Genomic DNA, 21,231 nt, shown 5'->3' on the forward strand with positions numbered 1-21,231 from the left:
TTGTCTAGTATAGCCCACAACTGATGCCTAAAATGTTTATTTTATTTATTTATTTATTATTATTTTATTTTATAAGGTGGTTTTGGGTGGTTGTTTGATGACTCAAGTCAAAAGAGGCGACTGAACTCTCAATGATTTTCTGGTCTGTAGAAATAATTCAAGTTCTTTCTTCAGAACTAGCATGAGTGTTTTTCCGCAGTAGTAATAGTGATGTTTTTAGCTCCTTAGAAATGTTATTTGGCAGAAAGCACTGAAAGTGAAAGCTTAAGAGCAATGCGTTCACTTCCGTCTATAGAAATCACATTTCTCAGAATTCGGCACCCTTATGTGTGAACTATAAACAGACGGCCGACCCATTAGATAGTTCACTCTGCACTCAGTGTGGGGTTTTATTCACAAGTGCATCACAGCCTGTCTGTCAGAAACATAAATCTGTAAATGTGAAGTAGTGCATTAAATATGTGTGTTTAATGCACTTAATGGAACGGATGAGTACAGCTGGTGAATCCTGTGTACAGACATCGGTTTCATAACATTCCCACTTAACTGGTTTCTTCACAGTAATGGCTATTTCTGTGTTGAGAGAGACCGCAGGGTCACAGTCCGTCATCATCTCTTCTCAGTGCCTGTGGGAAATCAAGATGCTGTTTCGTTTCTCTCCCTTCCTCACAGATCCACTAGTCCGTTACTTATTTTTGCTCTTGTTCTCACACATTCCTGCACACTGTTTATTCAACGTGGAATTTGGCACGATGACTGCTTGAATACCTGTTGTTCAGTGCAACTCGAATGATTCCATTAGTTAAAAGATCTAATGTTGTTTTTGAACCAAGGAGCTCCAACTACAACCAAAATGATGTGGCTAAAAGGCATACGTCTCCTTTAATAATCATAAATTAACCTTGTATTCTGATTAAATTTGGTTTTATGAAGGCAACAAAATATTTTTTTATGAAATTTTCCCTGTGCGTTGCCTTTGATATCACTATATGACAAATGGATATAGTATTACTTTATATTTAAAAGTGGTTGTCAAAGGGTATCTATAATTCTAGGCACCACATTTATTTATTTATTCGGTTTTATTTTATTTATTAATTCATTAATTCAGTTTTATTTTATTTATTTTGTTTTATTTTATTTCCTTTATGTTCCGTTGTCAAGATTATTATTATTATTTTAAGCCTAAATTATATTAAATTAAATTAAATGTATTTTATTACATTGTATTGTCTTTGTGCTTGTACTCTGCAAAATGACAGTAAAAATAAATTTTATCTAATCTGTTATCAATTTTATTTTTCCTCAACTGATGTCTACAATTTATATAACTATAGGTTCTAGTTCAGTATTTAGTTCAGTAATGGTTCAGATTGCAGTTATTTGTATCGTGAAAAGCGCTATACAAATAACTCAAATTTAATTGAATATAGTTCAGTTGTCAAAGGATACTGATTATTTTAGGCCCACAAATGATGCCTAAATTTTATTTTATTTTAGGTAGTTTATTTTAGTTGTCAAATTGCATTTAGAATTTTAAGTTCACAACTGATTCCTTAAATATTTTATTATTTGAATTTATTTTATTTATTAATATTTTAATGCACTGCTATCACAGTGTGTAAAACCTCAGCCACATCAGCTTCTTAAACTGCAGAGAGAAAAATCTATTTGCTAGCAGGACAATATCCCATATTTTTATTGCTCCTCCTTTCTTTCTGTCTCTTAGCTTTTGAATGGGAGGCGTCTAACGAAGCCTATTGAGCGTAATATACTTTTTTTAGCCTTACTCTTCTTCTCTCAGGCCAATGGCTCCGGTTGCATGTTTTCTCTCACAAAGCGAAGCTGATGGCGGACTCTTATCAGCGAGGCCGCAAGGCAGAGCGCTTTCTGAGACATAAGCTGTGCGAATGCTTGTGTAAAACGAACCCACAGCTACATTTCACACACACACACACACACACACACACACACACACACACACACACACACACACACACACACATGCCCTCAGTGACCAGAGATGATAGCCCAGTCACATTAAGCTGCTAAAAACCAGGCATTCACCCTCAGAGTGAAGAGAAATACCCTTTTTCCAGTGCAACATACTACTTGGTGCACCAAGTTTTACACCTAAACAGACAGAATAGACCTTGTTAATAAAATATCTTTATATGTTTATTTTAATTTTGGCATGCATAAAAGCTGGTCCAAAAAAGTTAATTTAAAAATATCCTATTTACAGTGTAAAAAAAAAAAAAAAAAAAATACTTGATGCACCATGCTTTACATCTAAACAAATGAAACAGACATAATGAATACAATTATTGTTATTTGTGTATTTTAATTTTTGCATGCATAAAAGCTGTTTTTTTTTCAGTGCAAAAAACTACTTGCTGTACAGCCAAACAAATGAAATAGACATTATTAATAACATTATTATTACATTTTTTTTATTTTACTCTTTGCGTGCATATAACATAATAAAATTTTGTTCTGCATTTGTTCAGTTTAAATAGTGTCTGTGCAATCATTTGCAATCAAGTCAATGATATCGCTGTAGATGAAGTGACCCCAACTAAGCAAGCCAGAGGCGACCATTCTTCTAATGATGTAGCAAGTACATTGGGTGTTATGGGAAGTGTTCCCGGTTCCGGTTTACCTAATTAATGCAGCCTAAAAATCCTTTAACGGATTTGGATATTAAAAGCATATTAGTATATATGTGTAAACCAGGTTAAAGAGATGGGTCTTTAATCTAGATTTAAACTGCAAGAGTGTGTCTGCCTCCCGAACAATGTTAGGTAGGTCATTCCAGAGTTTAGGCTCCAAATAAGAAAAGGATCTGCCGCCCGCAGTTGATTTTGATATTCTAGGTATTATCAAATTGCCTGAGTTTTGAGAACGTAGCGGACGTAGAGGAGTATAATGTAAAAGGAGCTCATTCAAATACTGAGGTGCTAAACCATTCAGGGCTTTTAAAAGTAATAAGCAATATTTTAAAATCTATACGATGTTTGATAGGGAGCCAGTGCAGTGTTGACAGGACCGGGCTAATATGGTCATACTTCCTGGTTCTAGTAAGAACTCTTGCTGCTGCATTTTGGACTAGCTGTAGTTTGTTTACTAAGCGTGCAGAACAACCACCCAATAAAGCATTACAATAATCTAACCTTGAAGTCATAAATGCATGGATTAACATTTCTCCAAGATTTATTAGTTAATTACATTGGTTTCGTACTAACAGTCAGCATGTAACAAAGGCTGATTTCCAGTAATGTAGCCTTGTCTGTTGTGATGATGCAGTAATGTGTCGTAGTGTGTGTGTGTGTGTGTGTGTGTGTGTTCAGAAGTAGATCTGTGTGTACTGAAGTGCTGTGGTGTGACATGTGAGCGTAAAGTGCCAGCATCTCTCTTCCAGCCATTCCTTTCCTCACAGTATTATTCATGGATGTGCGATCTGTTGTTTCCTCCATCTAATTATAAACTCACACAGAGCCTCTGAGAAGCACAGATCTCCAGAGTTCCTCACACCTTGTACCACATCCCAAAAAACGGGTTAGCAGCCTGCACGCACTTCCTCCAGATTCAGAGACTTGTTTTGTGTGTTGTTGTCCTCATTTTGTCTTGTTCTTAATCTGTGTTTTCAGATCTTCACTTGGCCTGTTGTAGTGCGAAGCTCACACACTGTCCTGCTCTTCAGCCCTTCAGTTTAAAAGGTCAGAGGTCATTCCTGTTGTGCAGAACCTTCTGAACTTTGTAACTTTAAAAAATGTAAGTAAATGAGCATAATAAAATGGTTCTGCACATTAGAAATGTCCCTGAGATGTATTTTTGTGAGCTCAAGTGTTACAGATATCATATGTTTTTATTTATCATTGTATTATCATTTTGCTTCATTTCATTTCAACTTCGATTTATAATCCCACAGCTTTTTTTTTCAGTTCGTCAAGATTATGCACACTATTAGAAAATGTATTTACTTCCACTGTTCTTTTAAAGTCATTCATTGTAATTTTGAGACTATTAAACTGTCATGCATTGATAAATTTTTATACAGTTTTGGAGAAGCTGCAGTATGCAGAGACTCAAATGAATCAGTGAATCAGTTCTGACTCCTCAACTCTTTCTCTAAAGCATGCAAAGCTTACTGAACTCCACTTTGTCATCCGTGTCTCATTAGTACCTGTTCCTCCAGCTCACCCAGTGCAGTCAGGCAAGACTGAAGGGTCATGGGAAGATACTGAGACAACAGACATACAGTATCATAACACATGAGGACTGCTGCTGACCTCGGCTCAGATGCTCGCTGGTAAATTAGTTTAGATTAATGTAGTTTTAATTAGAGTTTGTTCTTACCCTCGTTTGCACAACAGTTTGACCCGAGCAGATGCTCACGCCGCAGACACACGTTCTGCTCTCTGCTCATGCAAACACGATTTCACTCAGATACGCATGTGATGGGTGATCGGTACTGTTAATCATTTCTTGCACCGTGTGTGTGTATTTATCTATGTAAATAAATAATTATTTTAATTAGAATAATTTATGAAAATTAAAAAAATATTATTTAAAATATTATTTAAAATATAATAAGATTTAGTATGATATGGTAACATTCTTTTATATATTTTAATAAGTACAGATCAGAATAATTGTTTTATTTTTACGTCTCTTGTGCTGAATAAAATTTGTCACTTTTTTAATTTAATATGCTTTGTGTGCATCTGCATTTGTAAAAAAAAATTTTATGTTTTATACGTGTGTTTGTGTGCATGTGTGTGTGTGTGTGTGTGTGTGTGTGTGTGTGTGTGTGTGTGAAAAGGAATTTTTACTTTTGTAAAATGAAATATTAATTCAAATAATTCTTCAAAATCTAATGAAAAGTTAGAGTTAGAGATCAACTATTTAATTGATATATTATTTAACTTTTATATTATTTTATATTTTATTTTATTTTATTCTGCTTTTATTTTATTCTATAGATTTATTTTATTCTATTGTTTTATTTTATTCTATTCTATTTATTTTTTCTGTTTTATTCTATTATATATTTTTTCTATTTTATTTTATTCTATTCTATTCTGTTCTATTTTTGACAGGCTGTACAGTAAAACCCCATTCAGACATTAACTTTTTCTTTTTTTCAATGTGTTTTAAATGTTATTAAAAAGACAAACGTCTCCTGCTATTATGCAGTATCTTGATTTTTTTTAAGACTCTAATAGGCTCTGTTCTTTTTAAAAAACAGACCAAAGCATTTAGATTTTGTTTAGATGATCAGTATTCAGAGATGTTGTTCGTAGTTGCTGTTCTTGCCAAGACATATCATCCCATAAATCCCCAGATCCCTTGTCTCACTCGTTCAATTTTCACTCGGTGGTCCTGTCCTGGTGGGTTTTGATTAAGCTGATTTGTCGTGACACAGTTTTGTGATGTTTCTGACATGTTCAAACATGTGGATGTGTGCTCTAATACCATTGCTCTATCCTGTATATGTCTGCTCCCGATGGCTGATGTAATGAACAATATCATTCAGTGTGCGTAAATGTCACCGTCTAATTAGAGTTTTATAAATTGAATTATACTGAAATGCATTTTCATCGCTCTGAGCAGCGAAAGCATTCAAGCCACTATTACAACATCTCCAGAATGTGATCGGAAATGTCAAAGATGTGAAAAAAGAATAAGAGTTGGACAGTAATTTAAAATTGAGTTGGCAGATTGCAAAATATATTGTGTTGACGTGGAGTTACGGTGGTAATAGATGCTTAAAAGATGCGAAAAAAGATACTGAGAAATCTTTTTGAATTGATTGAGAGATTTGTTTATTTCAGTCAGGTGTGACATTACACGTTGGTCTTCGTAAGTTCTCTCACTTAAAAGCTCGTTGATAAAATGACAAATCAAATAAACCATAGGATGTCTAAAAAGAGTCTGGTTCAATAATCCTCAGGGCATTTTCAGCATTTTCATCTTCATTTTATTGATTCCTCCGTGTGGCCACAAATCCTTTGATATTTTCAGTGTTTTTATTGATTTTGTCCATTATATTGCAGGTTGGTCTTAGATTGATGGTCAGTTTGATTGTGACTCAACCTGTACAGATATGATATTACCAATGGAAAGGCCATTTAAATATAACTCTTTTTGTACCTGGATTACATGATCATTATTGTATCAACCATTTGACCCTATTGTTAGAGTGCCTTATTCATATCCGCTTTTTTTGGACATAAAGCGACTGTCATTGGTTGTTTTACATGCAGGTGAGAAAATGTCTTCCTTTTTAAGTGTCCAGAATGAACTGCAACTCTGCTTTGTTTCTTGTGTAGTAGTTATGTAGATGAGTTTGTTTATTCATCAGAACAGATTTGCAAAATCACTTCACCAATGGATCCTCTGTAGTGAATGGGTGCCGTCAGAATGAGAGTCCAAACAGCTGATAAAAGCATCACAATAATCCACACCACTCCAGTCCATCAGTTAATGTCTTGTGTAGCAAAAATCTGCATGTTTGTAAGAAAGAAATCTATCATTAAGATGTTTTTTACTTTAAACCATCTCTTCTAAATACAAGTCCATAATCCATAATAATGCTTCCTCCGGTGAAAAAGTCCATCTCCTGTTGTCTCTCACATCAAAATCCACTCACAAATTTATTTAGAGTTGTTTAAGACTTGTTAACAGTACTTGAACGGTGCATATGTCTCTCCTGATTCAGATAAGATCAGATCAGATAAGATTTTTCACTACAGAAAGCCTTATTATGGATTATGGACTCGTATTTTAGCTGAAAGCAATGGTTTAAAAGTTAAAAACATATTCATAATGTATTTGTCTCTTCTAAACACACAGCTTCTTCAGATGCTAACTGATGGACTGAAGTGGTGTGGATTATTGTGATGTTTTTATCAGCTGTTTGGACTCTCTTTCTGACGGCACCCATTCACTGCATTAGCAAGTGACTAGTTAGTGTTTTACAGTTCAGCACGTTTTCCACACTCAGGTATCCGTCACTGACTAGTGTATATATTTCACAAGCTGACTCGTCATTTTAAGGGTGTCGAACCTCCTGCTTCCAGCGACACTGTTTTTGTTGAAGTCATTTCTGTTCCCCCTGAGTTTCTCCCGTGTTTCTCCCGCATCGTCTGGTGCTGCTGAACTCATTGCTGTAATGTGTTATTGTGGAATAGAACGGGTTGTTTGTCGTAGCACTGGACATTTATACTAGTGGAGAAAACTTTTCTCTGCTGCACTAAAAACCACTTGAGTATGTCGCAGTTAATAAGAAGGTCAATGCAGTGTAGAATTACATCTGATGGAGAGCAGTAATGACTTTGCCTTTTATTGCACTCTGGGTGCACTAAATTAATACATATATGTCTAGGACAGATGGGGTGCATTTATAGTGCCTGTGTTAACAAAATGCATTTATAATTGGGCAAAGAGACTTTGTCAAGGGTCATTTATTATACAGTATACATACATTTAGCTTAATTTGCTTTATATAGTAATATACTGCATGTCTTTCCTTTTAGTAGCCTAAAGGAATAGTTTGTGCAAAAATAAAATTTCAACATTGCATTTTTTCAAACATTTATGTTTATTTAGAGTATTTATGTACTATTATGAATATTTTAAGCTAATATCTTTTATGTTTATATTTTCAGGTTTTATTTAAATTTGAATTAATTTTACTTTTTAGTAATCTTAGGTGCTTTTGTAATTTTAATTTTTTTTTTTTTTTTTTTTTTTTTTAGTTGTTGACTTTTTTCCCCATTTTTTTCATTATATTAAAATTCTTATACCATGGTATTTACATGGTACCTCATGGTTCCTCAATACATATGGTACCATTACACTTCCTGTTTTATTTATGTAAGTGTAATTACTTTTACTCAGACTGGGGTCATCGTGTTACTATAATTCAAACAGACACCTTGTAAGTGCATTGACTACAAGGTCTTAATTTGTCACACTTTAGCCTTTGATCAAAGCCAAAATCATCCTTTTTTCTGCCAATAGGCTCCGCCAAGCTCAATACTAATTGCTCTAACTGCTGTGCAATTTATTTGCTGTCAAACTGTGACTTCTGGTCACCAAGAAAAAAAAAAACTGTTGGTTTACTCTGACGTCATAATATTTGTCCTTGCGTCTGATCCAGTAAAAAACACTAGTTTCTGCCCCATATATCCACATCTGCGTTTGTGAGACAGATATTTGCCCTTCTTTCCAGCACCTTGAGGGAAAAGGTTTCACAATGCTTGGTACGGCTCCAAATTGAATAGCCAAACACAGTAATTGTACAAATAGCTGATTGCAATGCATCCTAATGCATAGGGTGACTGGTTAAGAAGAGATGTTTAGTGTAATTAGTAAATAACACGTTTGGACGAGCGAGAGTGCAGTCATAACCCGATGCAAGAGAACACCCTACAGCTGTTTGCTTTGGGTTTCTTGATGCATTCACTGTACGATTCGTGTGCGTATGTGAGTAAAGATTGGTCAAAATACCTGTGTCCCACAGGTTAGGCTGCTTGTCTGAACAGGAGCTCCATTTGTATAGATATCTGAGTTCTTATAATGACTACACATCCCCCTGAGCTCAACCAGGGCCAAAAATGCCCTTTATTACCGTTCTACATGCAAATGCCATATGCAAATACAGGTTCATTAGATCTTCTCTGGATCCTCCGCTGACAATTCAGTTTTTTTTCTCCCCGAGTATCGCTTTCCTTGCCCTCTTTTCTGTAGGGAGAAAAACTGGGTCAACTCCTGCTGTTGTCTATTTTCAGCTGGAGAAAATCACACAAATAGAAACAAATAACAATCAAAAGATATAGACAGCACTGACCTTTCAGTTCTGGTCCGTATGGGTGGATAAAGATGATTAAATAGCAATTTTTTAATTTTTTCTGTCTGTATGAATTACAAACCTTAAAGTCAACATGAAAAATGTATGTAATATATAATAATTAAATATTAATGAAAAGTATGTTTAATACATTTATATAATTTTGTATACATTTTATAATGATGTTCAATGTATTTGTTTAAAAATAAATAATGTAATGAAATATTTTGAATAATAAACAGTATTTTGTCTGGATGAATAACAAACCTTAAAGTCAACATGATAAATGTATATAATATATAATAATTAAATATTAATGAAAAGTATGTTTAATACATTTCTATATTTTTTTTAATAAATTGTATAAATAAATATAAATATAAATATATATATATATATATATATATATATATATATATATATATATATATATATATATATATATATATATATATATATATATAGTATAAATATTAATATATTGTTTAACTTATAACAGGCCTGCACAGTTTTTTTTTATTTACATTTATACAAGCGTGTATAATAAATCAATAAATCAGTAGAAGTTTTGAAGTGCCTCAAAATAAAGTTATGAATACATATTAAATAAATAAATAGAAATGAATAAATTTTCATTTATATTACTGCTTTATGCTTTAGAATTTGCATTAGAACTGTTGCAAAAAAATCTGTCCAAATGTAAGTATATACAATAATTTAATGCTGTTTAAAATAAAAATATAAATAAATGAAGCTTTCGAGATGCATAGAATGGATGGAAATGCTTGTGGAAACATTTAATGTTGATTTTAGAGGCAAAGTGTGTATTTTTATGTAAAAAATACTTTCTATTTTTTTCCTTCTCATTCCCATTTGTTTTGTAAGCTTTCTGGAGAGATCTTGTTTGTCTGAACAACAAATGTAATTAATCAATATTTTTGAAATTCAGTCCGGTGCGGCTGGTGGAGTATTATGTACATTAAACTAAACCAGTGTTGAGTTTGTCTTGTTACAGACTTGTGTATCAACTCCTTGTATCTTTTAATAAACCACTGAGATGTCAGCACTCTGTTTTCCTGAACTGTCAGGACGTATCAGATTCTTGTTGCATCCGGATTCCCAACACTTTCTTCATCAGCTCTCATCCCAAAGGATTTTTTCAGATGGAAAAAGCTTGCAATAGTTCTGTCAAGCTCACCTTTAAACCGGCAGGCCTGGAAGGAGCTTTTCTTCAGAGCTGATGGCTGTTTGCTGTTCGGCGTTAGATGGAGATTGGATTGCCCTTGATTTTGATTGCATAGATCAAGCATGTTTAATAAGTACACAACGCAGCGTCGGCCGTGTCGTAGCACTCCGTCTGGACTTTGATCTCTTTGAGAGGCTGTGGCCTGAAGAAAGGATGTGGCGCTCGTTTGATGATGCTGTGATCTGGACTGCTTTGCCTGGGAGTAGATCCATTGAACTTGGAGCAGCTGTGTTTTCTGTCAGCGCCTCCAGGTACTCTCATGCTCCTTTGCATCTTACAATGTAAAGTAATTCTCACGGGCAGCCCGAGTTGCTTTGGAGAAAGACACGTTTAAGGGACTGCAGAATTCATGGCATAAATTATCCATGTGTTTCAGTGTGCCTCGAGGATGAGGTAGCAGTAATAAACCATGCACGAAGCACTTGCACATGCTTATTAGATTTGTTTGTGAAAGAAACATTTCTGTAGGCAGTAAATAAACAGATGTGTGCAGTATATGCCCATATGTATATTTATAATACATATAAAATAAATGTATTTATTGTTAATGCATATAAATATTTTATATAAAATAATATATTTAACCATTTTTATATTAAAATATATTATTATAGTTATTAATATAATTAATAATATTTTATGTACTACTGTTATATGCTGTTATTTTATTTTACAGTGTAGTACGAAAATAAATGTGTATCAAATAATTTCAAATAATTTAACTATACACGCACATGTACACATAAAGTTGTTATTAGTATTACTAGTAGTAGTATAAATAAATTAGTTATATATATTAGTGCTGCCAAACGATTATTTGCAATTAATCACATCCAAAATAAATGTTTTTGTTTACAAAATATATATGTGTGGGCTGTGTATAATGTTATTATGTATATAAATACGAACACATGCATATATATTTAAGAAAAATATGTTATGTTTATATATTAAATAAATTTATATATAATATAAAATATAAGAATATATAAATGTATATACATATAAATATTTCCAAAATATATACTGTATGTGAGTGCATCTATAAATACATAATATATATACACACACACATAATGTTAACAAAAACTTTTATTTTGGATTAAATTAATCGTGACTAATCGTTTGACAGCACTGCTATTTTATATATTTAGAGAGAAAATTATTCCATATATTTTTATAAACTATATTGTTTATTTTAATGAATTGAAAATTGAATACAAATATTTGTTATACTATTATTAATAATTATATATATTTATATATAATATATATGTCACGATCGTCAGCTGGAGTGCCCATGAACTCCCAGGACTATTTCATTTGGGGTCTGAACTACATTTCCCAGAATCCCGTGCCTAGGGTTAACCCCCGCCAGCTCCCCATTTCCACTCCGCTATATATACTGTGTTTGGCCTCTCAGTTATTGCCAAGTCTTGTTTAGCCCAGTCTGACATCTCCGAGCGTTTCCCTTGTGTTTGTTCCTTCTGTGTCTGATCTTGGATTGTTTATTCCGTCTGTGATTCCCTGCCGCCTGCCCTGACCTCTGCCTGGTATTGTTTCTGTTTCTGGATATCCTTTGACATTCTCTACGCTGTTATCTGATTACTGGCTGTCTGACCATTCTCCAATAAATATACTGCAATCGGATACGAACGTCTCTGACTCCACGTTACTATATATATATTCTTTATATCCATTTTTAGAGAGAGTGAATATTTAATAAACAATATAGTAGACTATTCATGGCATAAATTATCCATGGGGACAATAAATAGGCCAGAAATTCCTTTCCACATATGAAGCTCTCGCACATGCCTCGATGAGGCTCTCCGACATTTACCAAGCATATCACCAGTCCTCTGCATCTCCAGAGTATGATTAGATTCGTTTGTGAGAGTGAAGGACGATTTCAGTGCAGTCCGCTCAGAGAAAACCATTTGATTAAACTCACTGATAGGTAAGAAGAAGGACATCTAGATGAAAGATTGGGTTGGAATCCGCGAATTTGATGCAGTTCTCACACTGAACTTTCACAGTACTTCAGGATCTGTATGCCAGTATCTCAGGGTGTGTGTGAGTCCTTTCAAAGGTTAATGAAGGGGCTTTGTGCTCTGGGCACAAACATTATCTGACTTTGAGTGCTAAGCGACTGAAGCTCCAATGAATCTAATGAAGAGGAAAGTCATTAGGAGAGAAGCTATCATGCTGTGTTCTCTCCGCTGCTCAGATGCGATAGTGGGGGCTGTGATGGACGATTGTTTGCTGCTTTATCACACTCTGTTTGTTTGATTTCCCAGGGCCGCGGCTCAAGGGTAGGTGGGCATTGACTCCCCCTCACTGAGCTCACCCTCCTCCTCAGCGCTCTAATTCAATTTCCACACGACATGGCCGCCCATCGTTCTGGTATTTTGATTGTTTGTCCGGCAGTGTGTTCATTGAGGAGCAGCCTTGAGCAGTAATATGGCTGCTTAGTCATCGACTTCAGAGGATCTCAACCTGGAGAGAATGGATCCCAGAGTCGCACCCTGAGCTTTTATTGTCAGTCGCTTACTAATTAAGATTGGCTGCGAAGGCTGTTTCAATCACTGAGGTCTTTCTCGTCTGCGTGTGTGCCAGTGCGCAGTAATGAGATCTTTAATGCTTTGTGGTTGTATGTTCAGGACGGATGTTGCTTTGTGTTGTTTTTAACTGGAATGGATGGGTCTTAGGGGGCGCTTCAGTAAATATGGTAACAGATCCTTTGGTGTGAGGAAAGATTCAGGTCAAAATAAAGCATCCTAGTTTCAAAATTCAAGATTATTTCCTGAGTTTAAGCAGATATCCATCATGACTTTGTAAGGGCTCCAGAAATTCTGAAAAAACTTTTGTCTTCTGCTTGTAAATCCTTGCTGATATCGATCATTTAATAGCAAGAACAATATTAGTTACTAAATTAAATTACTACATGGTAATTTTATATTTCGCAACAATATAATAGACAATCTGCAGTATTTATGACATTTCTTCATGTTATTCAATCTCACTGGATTATTACTATTAATGGCAAAATAAATGTTTGGTAACGTCATATAATATATATACGCATGCACATATTTATATTACTATTTTTATTTTTGTAACTACTGTTTCTGGGTTTTTTTTCTAGATTTTTCTGAAAATCTTTATATGTAAAAAAAAATAAAATAAATATTTTTTTTGTATGTTTAAAAGTTATTTCCAACATTTCACAGACTTTTCTCCAAAATCAGTGTGGAAGATGTGGGTAAAAAAAAAAATGCTTATATGTGAATTAATCTGCCCACACAAGAGGCCTTGCTATATTATTGACTATAACATCATTGTGTAAGTGCCCTCTGACTCTGAGTCAGCTTTGCAGGGCAGTCAGGTGTGTAATGCCATCATGTGACAGGCGTGTGTGTGTGTGTGTGTGTGTGTGTGTGTGTGTGTGTGTGTGTCTGTACCACCTCTGTGCTTCTGCTCCCAAACCAACCCAGCTGTTTGACAATGCCACCTGATCCTGCCCTGCTGTGTGTACAACAACTCTCACTACTGACCCACAATCCTCAGTGCTTAGTTAAAGCCCCGGGGAGAGACAAACTCACCTGGAGCACTCTGGCTCTCTGGCTCACTCTCATTGGCTGTGTCACTTTATATGGATTATGATTGGTTAACAGCCTAGTGGATGAGTACCTGAGCTGCCAGCCCATTGGTTGAATGGAATGGACAGCTTTTTATATAATATAATAAAATTAATATGATATGATATGATATATGATGTAATGTAATTATATAGAATTAATATGTATTCATATATAATAATAATAATAATAAAAATGTTTTTGGTTGCCACGAAAAGTGGATATGTCAGCTTTAAATTGGCCCATAAATAAGGTTATAATTAGATAATTTCAAGTGCATAATGTACATTATCATGCGACATTATTTAATGATTATTGCTATTGTGAAATTGGTCCTGCAGATTTAAATTATTTCTTGAATCATTGATCTTGTTGTTAAGTGTCTGATCATGGATCAGATTAACAGTTTCTGCCTCATAGATGATCAAACAGGTGACAGCATGCCAACCACTTACAGGAAAATAGTGGTGACTTTTGTATGCATATGAAAACCATGCAGTATGTTAGGTTATTGTGTACAGTGCCTGTTTCTTCTCCGTCTCTGCCAATGGTATGAGGTTGGTATGAGCCGCTTGTGTCGTAGAGGTGCATTCAGAAGAGCGCTGACAGCTTTTGTAATTGAGTGCTTACAGGTCACAGACCATTTGAGATGCGACAGAGTCTTCCTGACAGCTTTCAGCCCAAAAATAGCTCCATTCCAGCTGAGTCGCCCGAGTGGCTCATCTTGTACGGTGGTGTGGAATTGAGAACGAGAGGCACACGACATTCAGAGAACGTCTCGCAAACCTCCATCAAACGGTCCTTCAGTGGGTGTGTGTGTGTGTGTGTGTGTGTGTGTGTAACTAATCCAGCAGATGAGTTTTGTGCAAGTTCTACATTTATATGAAAGGCTTGCAGAAAATAAGTGTGTTTGTCATTAGTTAATATTAGTGTTGATATTGGTTGGTGAAATGTTTTGACATGGATTTATTTATTATATTTATTATAATTCAATTCTTTAGATTACTTCTAATGTTAATAAAGTTTTTTGCTAAAAAAAAAAAAAGAATATATTGGAAAAATTATTAATTCTTATTCTCTGTCTTAAACTGGCAAAATTATTATTTCTGACCCTTTGTCTAAAACGACTTGTTTTAAGGGGTGGGGCCTTTAAGACTTATCAATAACCGACCACTTATGATTGGCTAACGTCATTACATAGGAAACCGTATCAATGCCCTGCCCCCTCACTATCGCATGTGAGAGTTTGACCATATGATCAAAATTAAACAGTCATTACCAGACGAAGCATTAGGAAATCATTTACTTAGGGTTTGTGATGCAAACTTCATCTTACAATAAAGAGTGAACTCTCCAAGACACTGTGCCACATTTACAAAACAAAATCCTCTGAACAATCCTCAGTCACGATTCAGAGTGCCATTAAAAATAAACTATCCACTTATTTTTTATGCTGGAATCCTTCTGATATCTGTACAAAGATACAAACCAGTGGTTTGAACAATCTTTCACTGCATTTGTCCTGACAACAGATTTGTGCACAGTGCCAGAACATGAACGAGGATCTGTATACTGTATCCAGTGTAGACAATATGATTGGGCAGGGACTGTAATTTCTATTTGCTTTTGACATGATGCGTCACTCATATTCAGTGTAATCAAGTGTCAGCCAATAGCGGCTGAACGCCAGTGGGCGGGGCCTATGATGAGAAGAAGCCTATTCGTCGGTGCCTTGCTCTGGAGGCGGTGTTTATGTAAATGCAAATGCAAAAGTCATCATGCACTTCAGATCCAAACGAGACGTTTTTGGAGCTTGATTAAATACAGTAAATGCTTTGTTTATAGTGAGGAGGACGTTTTAAGTTATGAAACTCGCAAGATGTTTTAATGGTACAAAGATCTCTTTTATGCCAAAATATCTAGGCAAATTTGATTTCTCATCGCATGACCCTTTTAAATAAAGATCCTATTTTTGGTACTTTTTGAACTTTCTCTCATTAGCAGTGTTGTTAACGGTGTGTTTTGTAACAAGATTCAAAACAAAACAAAAAGCGCTAATAAAGATAATGAATATGGATCCATTACCTGCTGTAGAAAATGAAAAATGCAGATTACATTGGTACCTCGACTGAAATCACCTGAGATTAACAAGACAGGTGATCTTGTTACCACTTCAGTTTCAATCTCATTCTCACTTTAGTTGCATCGGGACCCAGCATATACACAAGTACATGAGACGCATAGTCTCTTTTCAGAAGAAGAGCTGCTGAGCTTTCCAGATGTCATAGTGTGTGTGTGTGTGTGTGTGTGTGTGGTAATTGTAAATAATCCCCTACAACTGCACCGGCGGCGTCTATTTCTCATGTAGACACTTTAATGTCTTTCAAAGGCATGTGGATTGTTTTTGTGACTCATGGTGAAATGCCTTTTTCTTTCTTTCGCCATCTTCCATGCCACGCAGTTTTGTCCCCGTTAATAGTTTTTGTGTAACTGCAGGCTACCTGGTATTTGCTTCTGAACTGTGCTTCTGTTCCTCGGCTGGACAATCCAGGCAAGAATCTGAATGCTGCGTTTGGATAAAAGACCCCAGCTTGCATCTGTGTCCCTTCTATCTCTGTTTTCCACTCTATTCTTTCCCATCTCTGTTTGCACTGAGACTCCAGTGATGTCAGCAGCCAATCACATCGATTGTTTTTTACAAAACAAATTTGCAGGCACAAACTGCAGTTGTTTGGTGACATGAACGGCTGAAAGAGGATTTTGACCAACATACAATAGATAAATGATTCCTCAGGAGAGGAATGTGCAATTACCATTTACATGAAATAAAAAAACGTCCACCAATAAAGGAAGAACTCAAACCATATTTAAAAGGTGTAAAGCTATTTAAATGATAATTTTACAGTTGTTTAAGTGTTTGTTGTGTTGCCATGATGAAAAATTCAATGTAACTAATTTTTTCATGTTAACATTTGGCTGTTGAGTGTTCACTTCTATTGCAGGAGCCTTATTTTAGATTGTAGCCATTTTTGGTGTTATGATCAGCCCAGAATATTCCTTTAATATCTATTGAAATTTAGCTTTTCAGATGACTTTGGTTTTCAGGATACCTAGATATTTAATAAAACCAGACACCCTTGAAATATTTGTTTACATTTATTTTTTTCTATTTTAACCCTTTTAATTATTTTATTTTTTTATATTATTTATTTTTACAGTATTTTTGGTGAATATTTTTTCAAGAGAGCATGTGTGCATGGATACCCATGTGCATGAGCAAGCGAGAGGGAGAAAGAGAGAGAGAGACAGAGAGAGAGAGAGAGAGAGAGAGAGAGAGAGAGAGAGAGAGAGAGAGGGAGAGAGTGAGTGTTCCGTCATCCTGTAAACTCCAGCCGCTCTGAGCTGTCATACCCTCCTCCTACGAGATAGAGAGAGAGAGAGAGAGAGAGAGAGAGAGAGAGAGAGAGTCACGCTACAGCCAGGAGAGGAGAGGAGAGCGTGAGAAGAAGAGAATCGGAGGAGAAAAAACGCACATCTCTCGCTCCGTCGGCCGGTAACTTCCTCTGGGCTCTCGGCAGGGGAAGACAGGCGCGCAGATCGCTCCATCTTTTTCTCACACATCTCCTCGTTTGGCCATTCTTCAGCTTCTGTCCCCTGAGTGGAGGACAGTTTTGGGGGAGCGAGGGCATTCGGAGAGGCAGGATGGTCAACAACCTGACCGAATGCGAGGAGGCAGAGGGGGCCGCCAACAACCAGGGTGAGTGGAGGAATCTCTGGCTTCTCATCCGCGCTCGAGCGCTTGCACACACCCACTCACGCTGACACGGATGGTCCATACTGATGGAGGGAGGGTTTGAGCCATGGGTTCTGCTGTTGCTGCCCACCACAGGTCCTCTCCTGTCTTACTGCATGGCTGCTGTGAGTGGAATAGTAATAAGAGGTTGTAGTTGTGTGTGTCCATGTAGCGAGCAACACCGTGTGCCTGTGTGTGTTTTGAAGCTTGGTACACAATGAAATGGAAAGGGGAACCTCTCACTACCGTCATACACAGTCATAGTCCTCTGGTAGAGACGTAGATGCCATCATAATGCTGTGGCTCTTTTAGTGCTGTTTAAGGTCTGTGAAAAAAATTACATGGTTTTTATTGTATATTTTTACCATTATATTATTATTATTATTATTCACAACCTTTTTATTATTTGTTTATTAAATTATTTTTTCATCCTTGAGGCAAATTGGAATATGCTGTGACCTATTACTGTAATGATTATTTTGTATTTTATTTGATGTAATTTAATTACTTTAAATAAATTTTTTATTTTATAATTTTCATAATATTTCTGTTCCTTTTATGTATTTTAATTGTATTATTTTCCTAATTTTTTCAGTTTTATTTAAAGCTATTTATTTGATTTCAATTTATTTCAAATTACAGTATTTTGTTTTATTTAATGTTATTTATTTTCATCTTTTTATGACATTTAAATTGTTCCATGGTTTCACTCTGAAGAATTCTGGTAGCAGATTGCCGTGACTATATAATCTCATCTATCAGGTCAACATTGCATGAATCTACATTACTGTAACCATAAAATTAAGGTTCTTCGCCTGCTTAGTCAACGTTTGCTGCTCCCATATTTTGGACAATGAAATGCCATTCAATTAATTTTACATCTTCAAACATGATCTGATCAGTGTGTTTAACAGCAGCTACTGGTGTATGTTAAGACTCTTTGATCATATCAGGAAGCAGTTTTTCACGCAGCACATACATCCCACTCACAGTTATGTGGCACAAATCAAATTAGGGGACAGTGTTTAATGACATTTCCCTACATGGTTTTCTGTGTGTTGTCGTCCTCTACAGCATTGGATTATAGCGAGTCTACGTATAGTATTTCTCCTCTTGCTGCCACAGATTTATACCTGTTAGGTCTGTATAATGCTCTGTAAACCCAAACCCGGAGTCAAATCCAGGCATGTGGATGTGCAGCTGTCCGTGGTGCTGAATCCAGCTAAGCAGCAACACAATCAGTCAGTCCTGCCTGGCGCTGTCCAGGGTCCTGATTTATCCCTTTCATTACAAGCTGAGGCAGATTATCAGGAGATTTAGGCGAGCATCTCGCTGTCCCACTACACTAAGATGAAAGGCATCCGTCCTCCAGATGCATCTGCGTCATCCGCTCAGGCATATTCATAAGATACTGCTCTGTTAATTATTTGCAAGAGACTTTGTTCCATGCTTGATGGACAAATAATTTATTTAGAAGGGTGTACATGCTGATAGCAAGATCAAAATTAGAAAGAATATAGGAATAAGAATATATATATATATATATATTAGGGCTGTCAAATGATTAAAATTTTTAATCAAATTAATCAGAAATTTCAGTGGATTAATCAGGATTAATCACTATTTGCAATTACACTTGAATCCTAACCATTTTTTTTTTCTGAAATGCATGCCAAAAGATAAATAACAGGACACAGATACATAATTTTAATGTATTGATTCATCAATATGTGGTATTTTTTTCAGAATTTCAAAAGTTTAACATTTACTTGGATCAAATTTACCTGAGCACTATATCAAACCATGCCGTTTAACTACAGATAGTGTAAGAGTTTTAGGTGAACCAGTGGTTAAATATAGCCACATATCTATGAAATTATGCATAGAGAAACTCAAAGAATGTACTCAGAAACACAAACATGCGCCACCATCACAAAAGCAGCACTCTGGACACACTTGTTTTTGGGAGGTGTTCATTTGCTCTGCCACAATACTTTAGGATCGATATTTTAACGTTCTGAAGGCTTCAAGTGCCAGTAAAACCAAGTAAAAATGCAAATGCTTTTTCAAACAGCTGTAATTTTCGCTGCATTGCATGTATGCATTCTGCGCATGCGCAGTGTGAAACACAGGACGCTATAACAGGAAGAAGCTCCAGCGTATCAACTACCAAAGTCGTCTCTGTTTATCGAGCTTGGTATGAATGTACTTGAGAGTAACTGGGGTAAATCCTTAAGCTTCTTCTGTGTTTTCGTCGCGGCGCTCGCAGCTGTTTTTTACTATCTTGAGAATTCAGAGATCGACGAGACTTTCCTGTCCTGAATAATTTGTCACACTGCGCATGCGTGAAATGCGTTAAATTTGACGTAATTAACAACAAACAACTAATTAACGTCGTTAACGCGCTATTTTTGACAGCCCTAATATATATATATATATATATATATATATATATATATATATATATGACTATGCATTTTAATACACCTGGAATTATGTTTTGGACTTTTAGCATAATAAACTAATTTCTTATTTCATATTTTTTTTTGGTGCATTTAGTTTCATTTGTGTCTTTCGGTGACTTGAAGGACTCCAGCAGAGAGTCCCGACCTGTCACTGAGCTAGTGTTCACTGATGTGTGACTCTTAGTGCACTGTAATCTCATCTATCAGGTCATCATTGCATAAATCTTCATCGCTGTCACTGTGACAAAAGTGGCTCTTTGCTCAGGGGACATAATAAGAGGTTTGTTGCTCCCCTCCTTTTGCATATACAGCTCCTAAATTTTGAATTTCACTCAATTAAGTTGTATTAGTGCATGTGGACTTGTTTTGGTTAAAAATGTATTTGGATCTTTAAAAATAATTAACCCTAGCAATCACATATTTGTGTTAGAACTCAATGCAACTGCAAATGCAACAAAATGTAGTTTTAGTAATTACTTTTCTCTTTTCATCACTTGACCTTCACTTGTGAAGCAGCATTTGATGCTTATCAACAGGGTGATAAATTTGAAGATGTCAGCGATAGACACAGGATACATCTCTGAGAAGGTCTTATTGTGCTATTTGTCAGTGCTGCGGCTGTGCGGATTGTACAGTGACACGAGGATGATCAGTCACTGTTTTACAGTGTGAACTCTGATGATTGATGCATTTGTCATGCAGTGATGCAGTAGTGTGCCTTATGAAGGCCTGTAGTTTTTTTCCAAATCCAGACAGTGTTTTAATGCAACAAACGGATGCTTCTTTGGATCCCATTTGGTGTTTTTGAAAGATTTCTCTTGATGCATATCAAGACTCCATTTATTTGATTAAATGTCAAGAAAAAGCGTGAAATACTTTTAAAATGTAAGATAACTTTTCTATAAATTTATGTTTTAAAACCTAATATATTCCTGTGATGGAAAGCCAAAACTTTTCACCATCAATACTCCTCTTTTCATTATCACATGATCCTTTATTTTTAGAGGTTTTTGGTTTGATTTCAAAATTACTGGATCAAATCATTAAAGGGTTAGTTCACCCAAAAATGAAAATTATGTCATTAATAACTCACGCTAATGTCGTTCCAAACCCGTGAGACCTCCGTTCATTTTCAGAACACAGTTTAAGATATTTTAGATTTAGTCCGAGAGCTCTCAGTCCCTCCATTGAAGCTGTGTGTACGGTATACTGTCCATGTCCAGAAAGGT

At 35.6% G+C, this 21,231-nt stretch overlaps 1 protein-coding gene across 3 annotated transcripts in view; it reads left to right on the forward strand.

The window, feature by feature from the left end:
- Positions 1-21,231, forward strand: part of slc12a5a (solute carrier family 12 member 5a) — a 128,888-nt gene that overhangs the window by 26,711 nt on the left and 80,946 nt on the right. The window contains exon 1 of one of the 3 annotated variants that reach the window (XM_052559928.1): positions 17,184-17,501. The exons of 1 other annotated variant lie outside the window; for it this stretch is intronic. In XM_052559928.1, the coding sequence (XP_052415888.1) occupies positions 17,447-17,501 (55 nt within the window). In that variant the 5' untranslated portion in view covers positions 17,184-17,446. Of the gene's footprint in view, positions 1-17,183; positions 17,502-17,589; positions 17,663-21,231 lie in introns of those variants that run through there. One more of the 3 variants, XM_052559929.1, reaches the window with a different exon arrangement.

The sequence above is a fragment of the Carassius gibelio genome, chromosome B6 (genome assembly GCF_023724105.1).
Source record: "Carassius gibelio isolate Cgi1373 ecotype wild population from Czech Republic chromosome B6, carGib1.2-hapl.c, whole genome shotgun sequence".
In the NCBI taxonomy this organism is placed as follows: Eukaryota; Metazoa; Chordata; class Actinopteri; order Cypriniformes; family Cyprinidae; genus Carassius; species Carassius gibelio.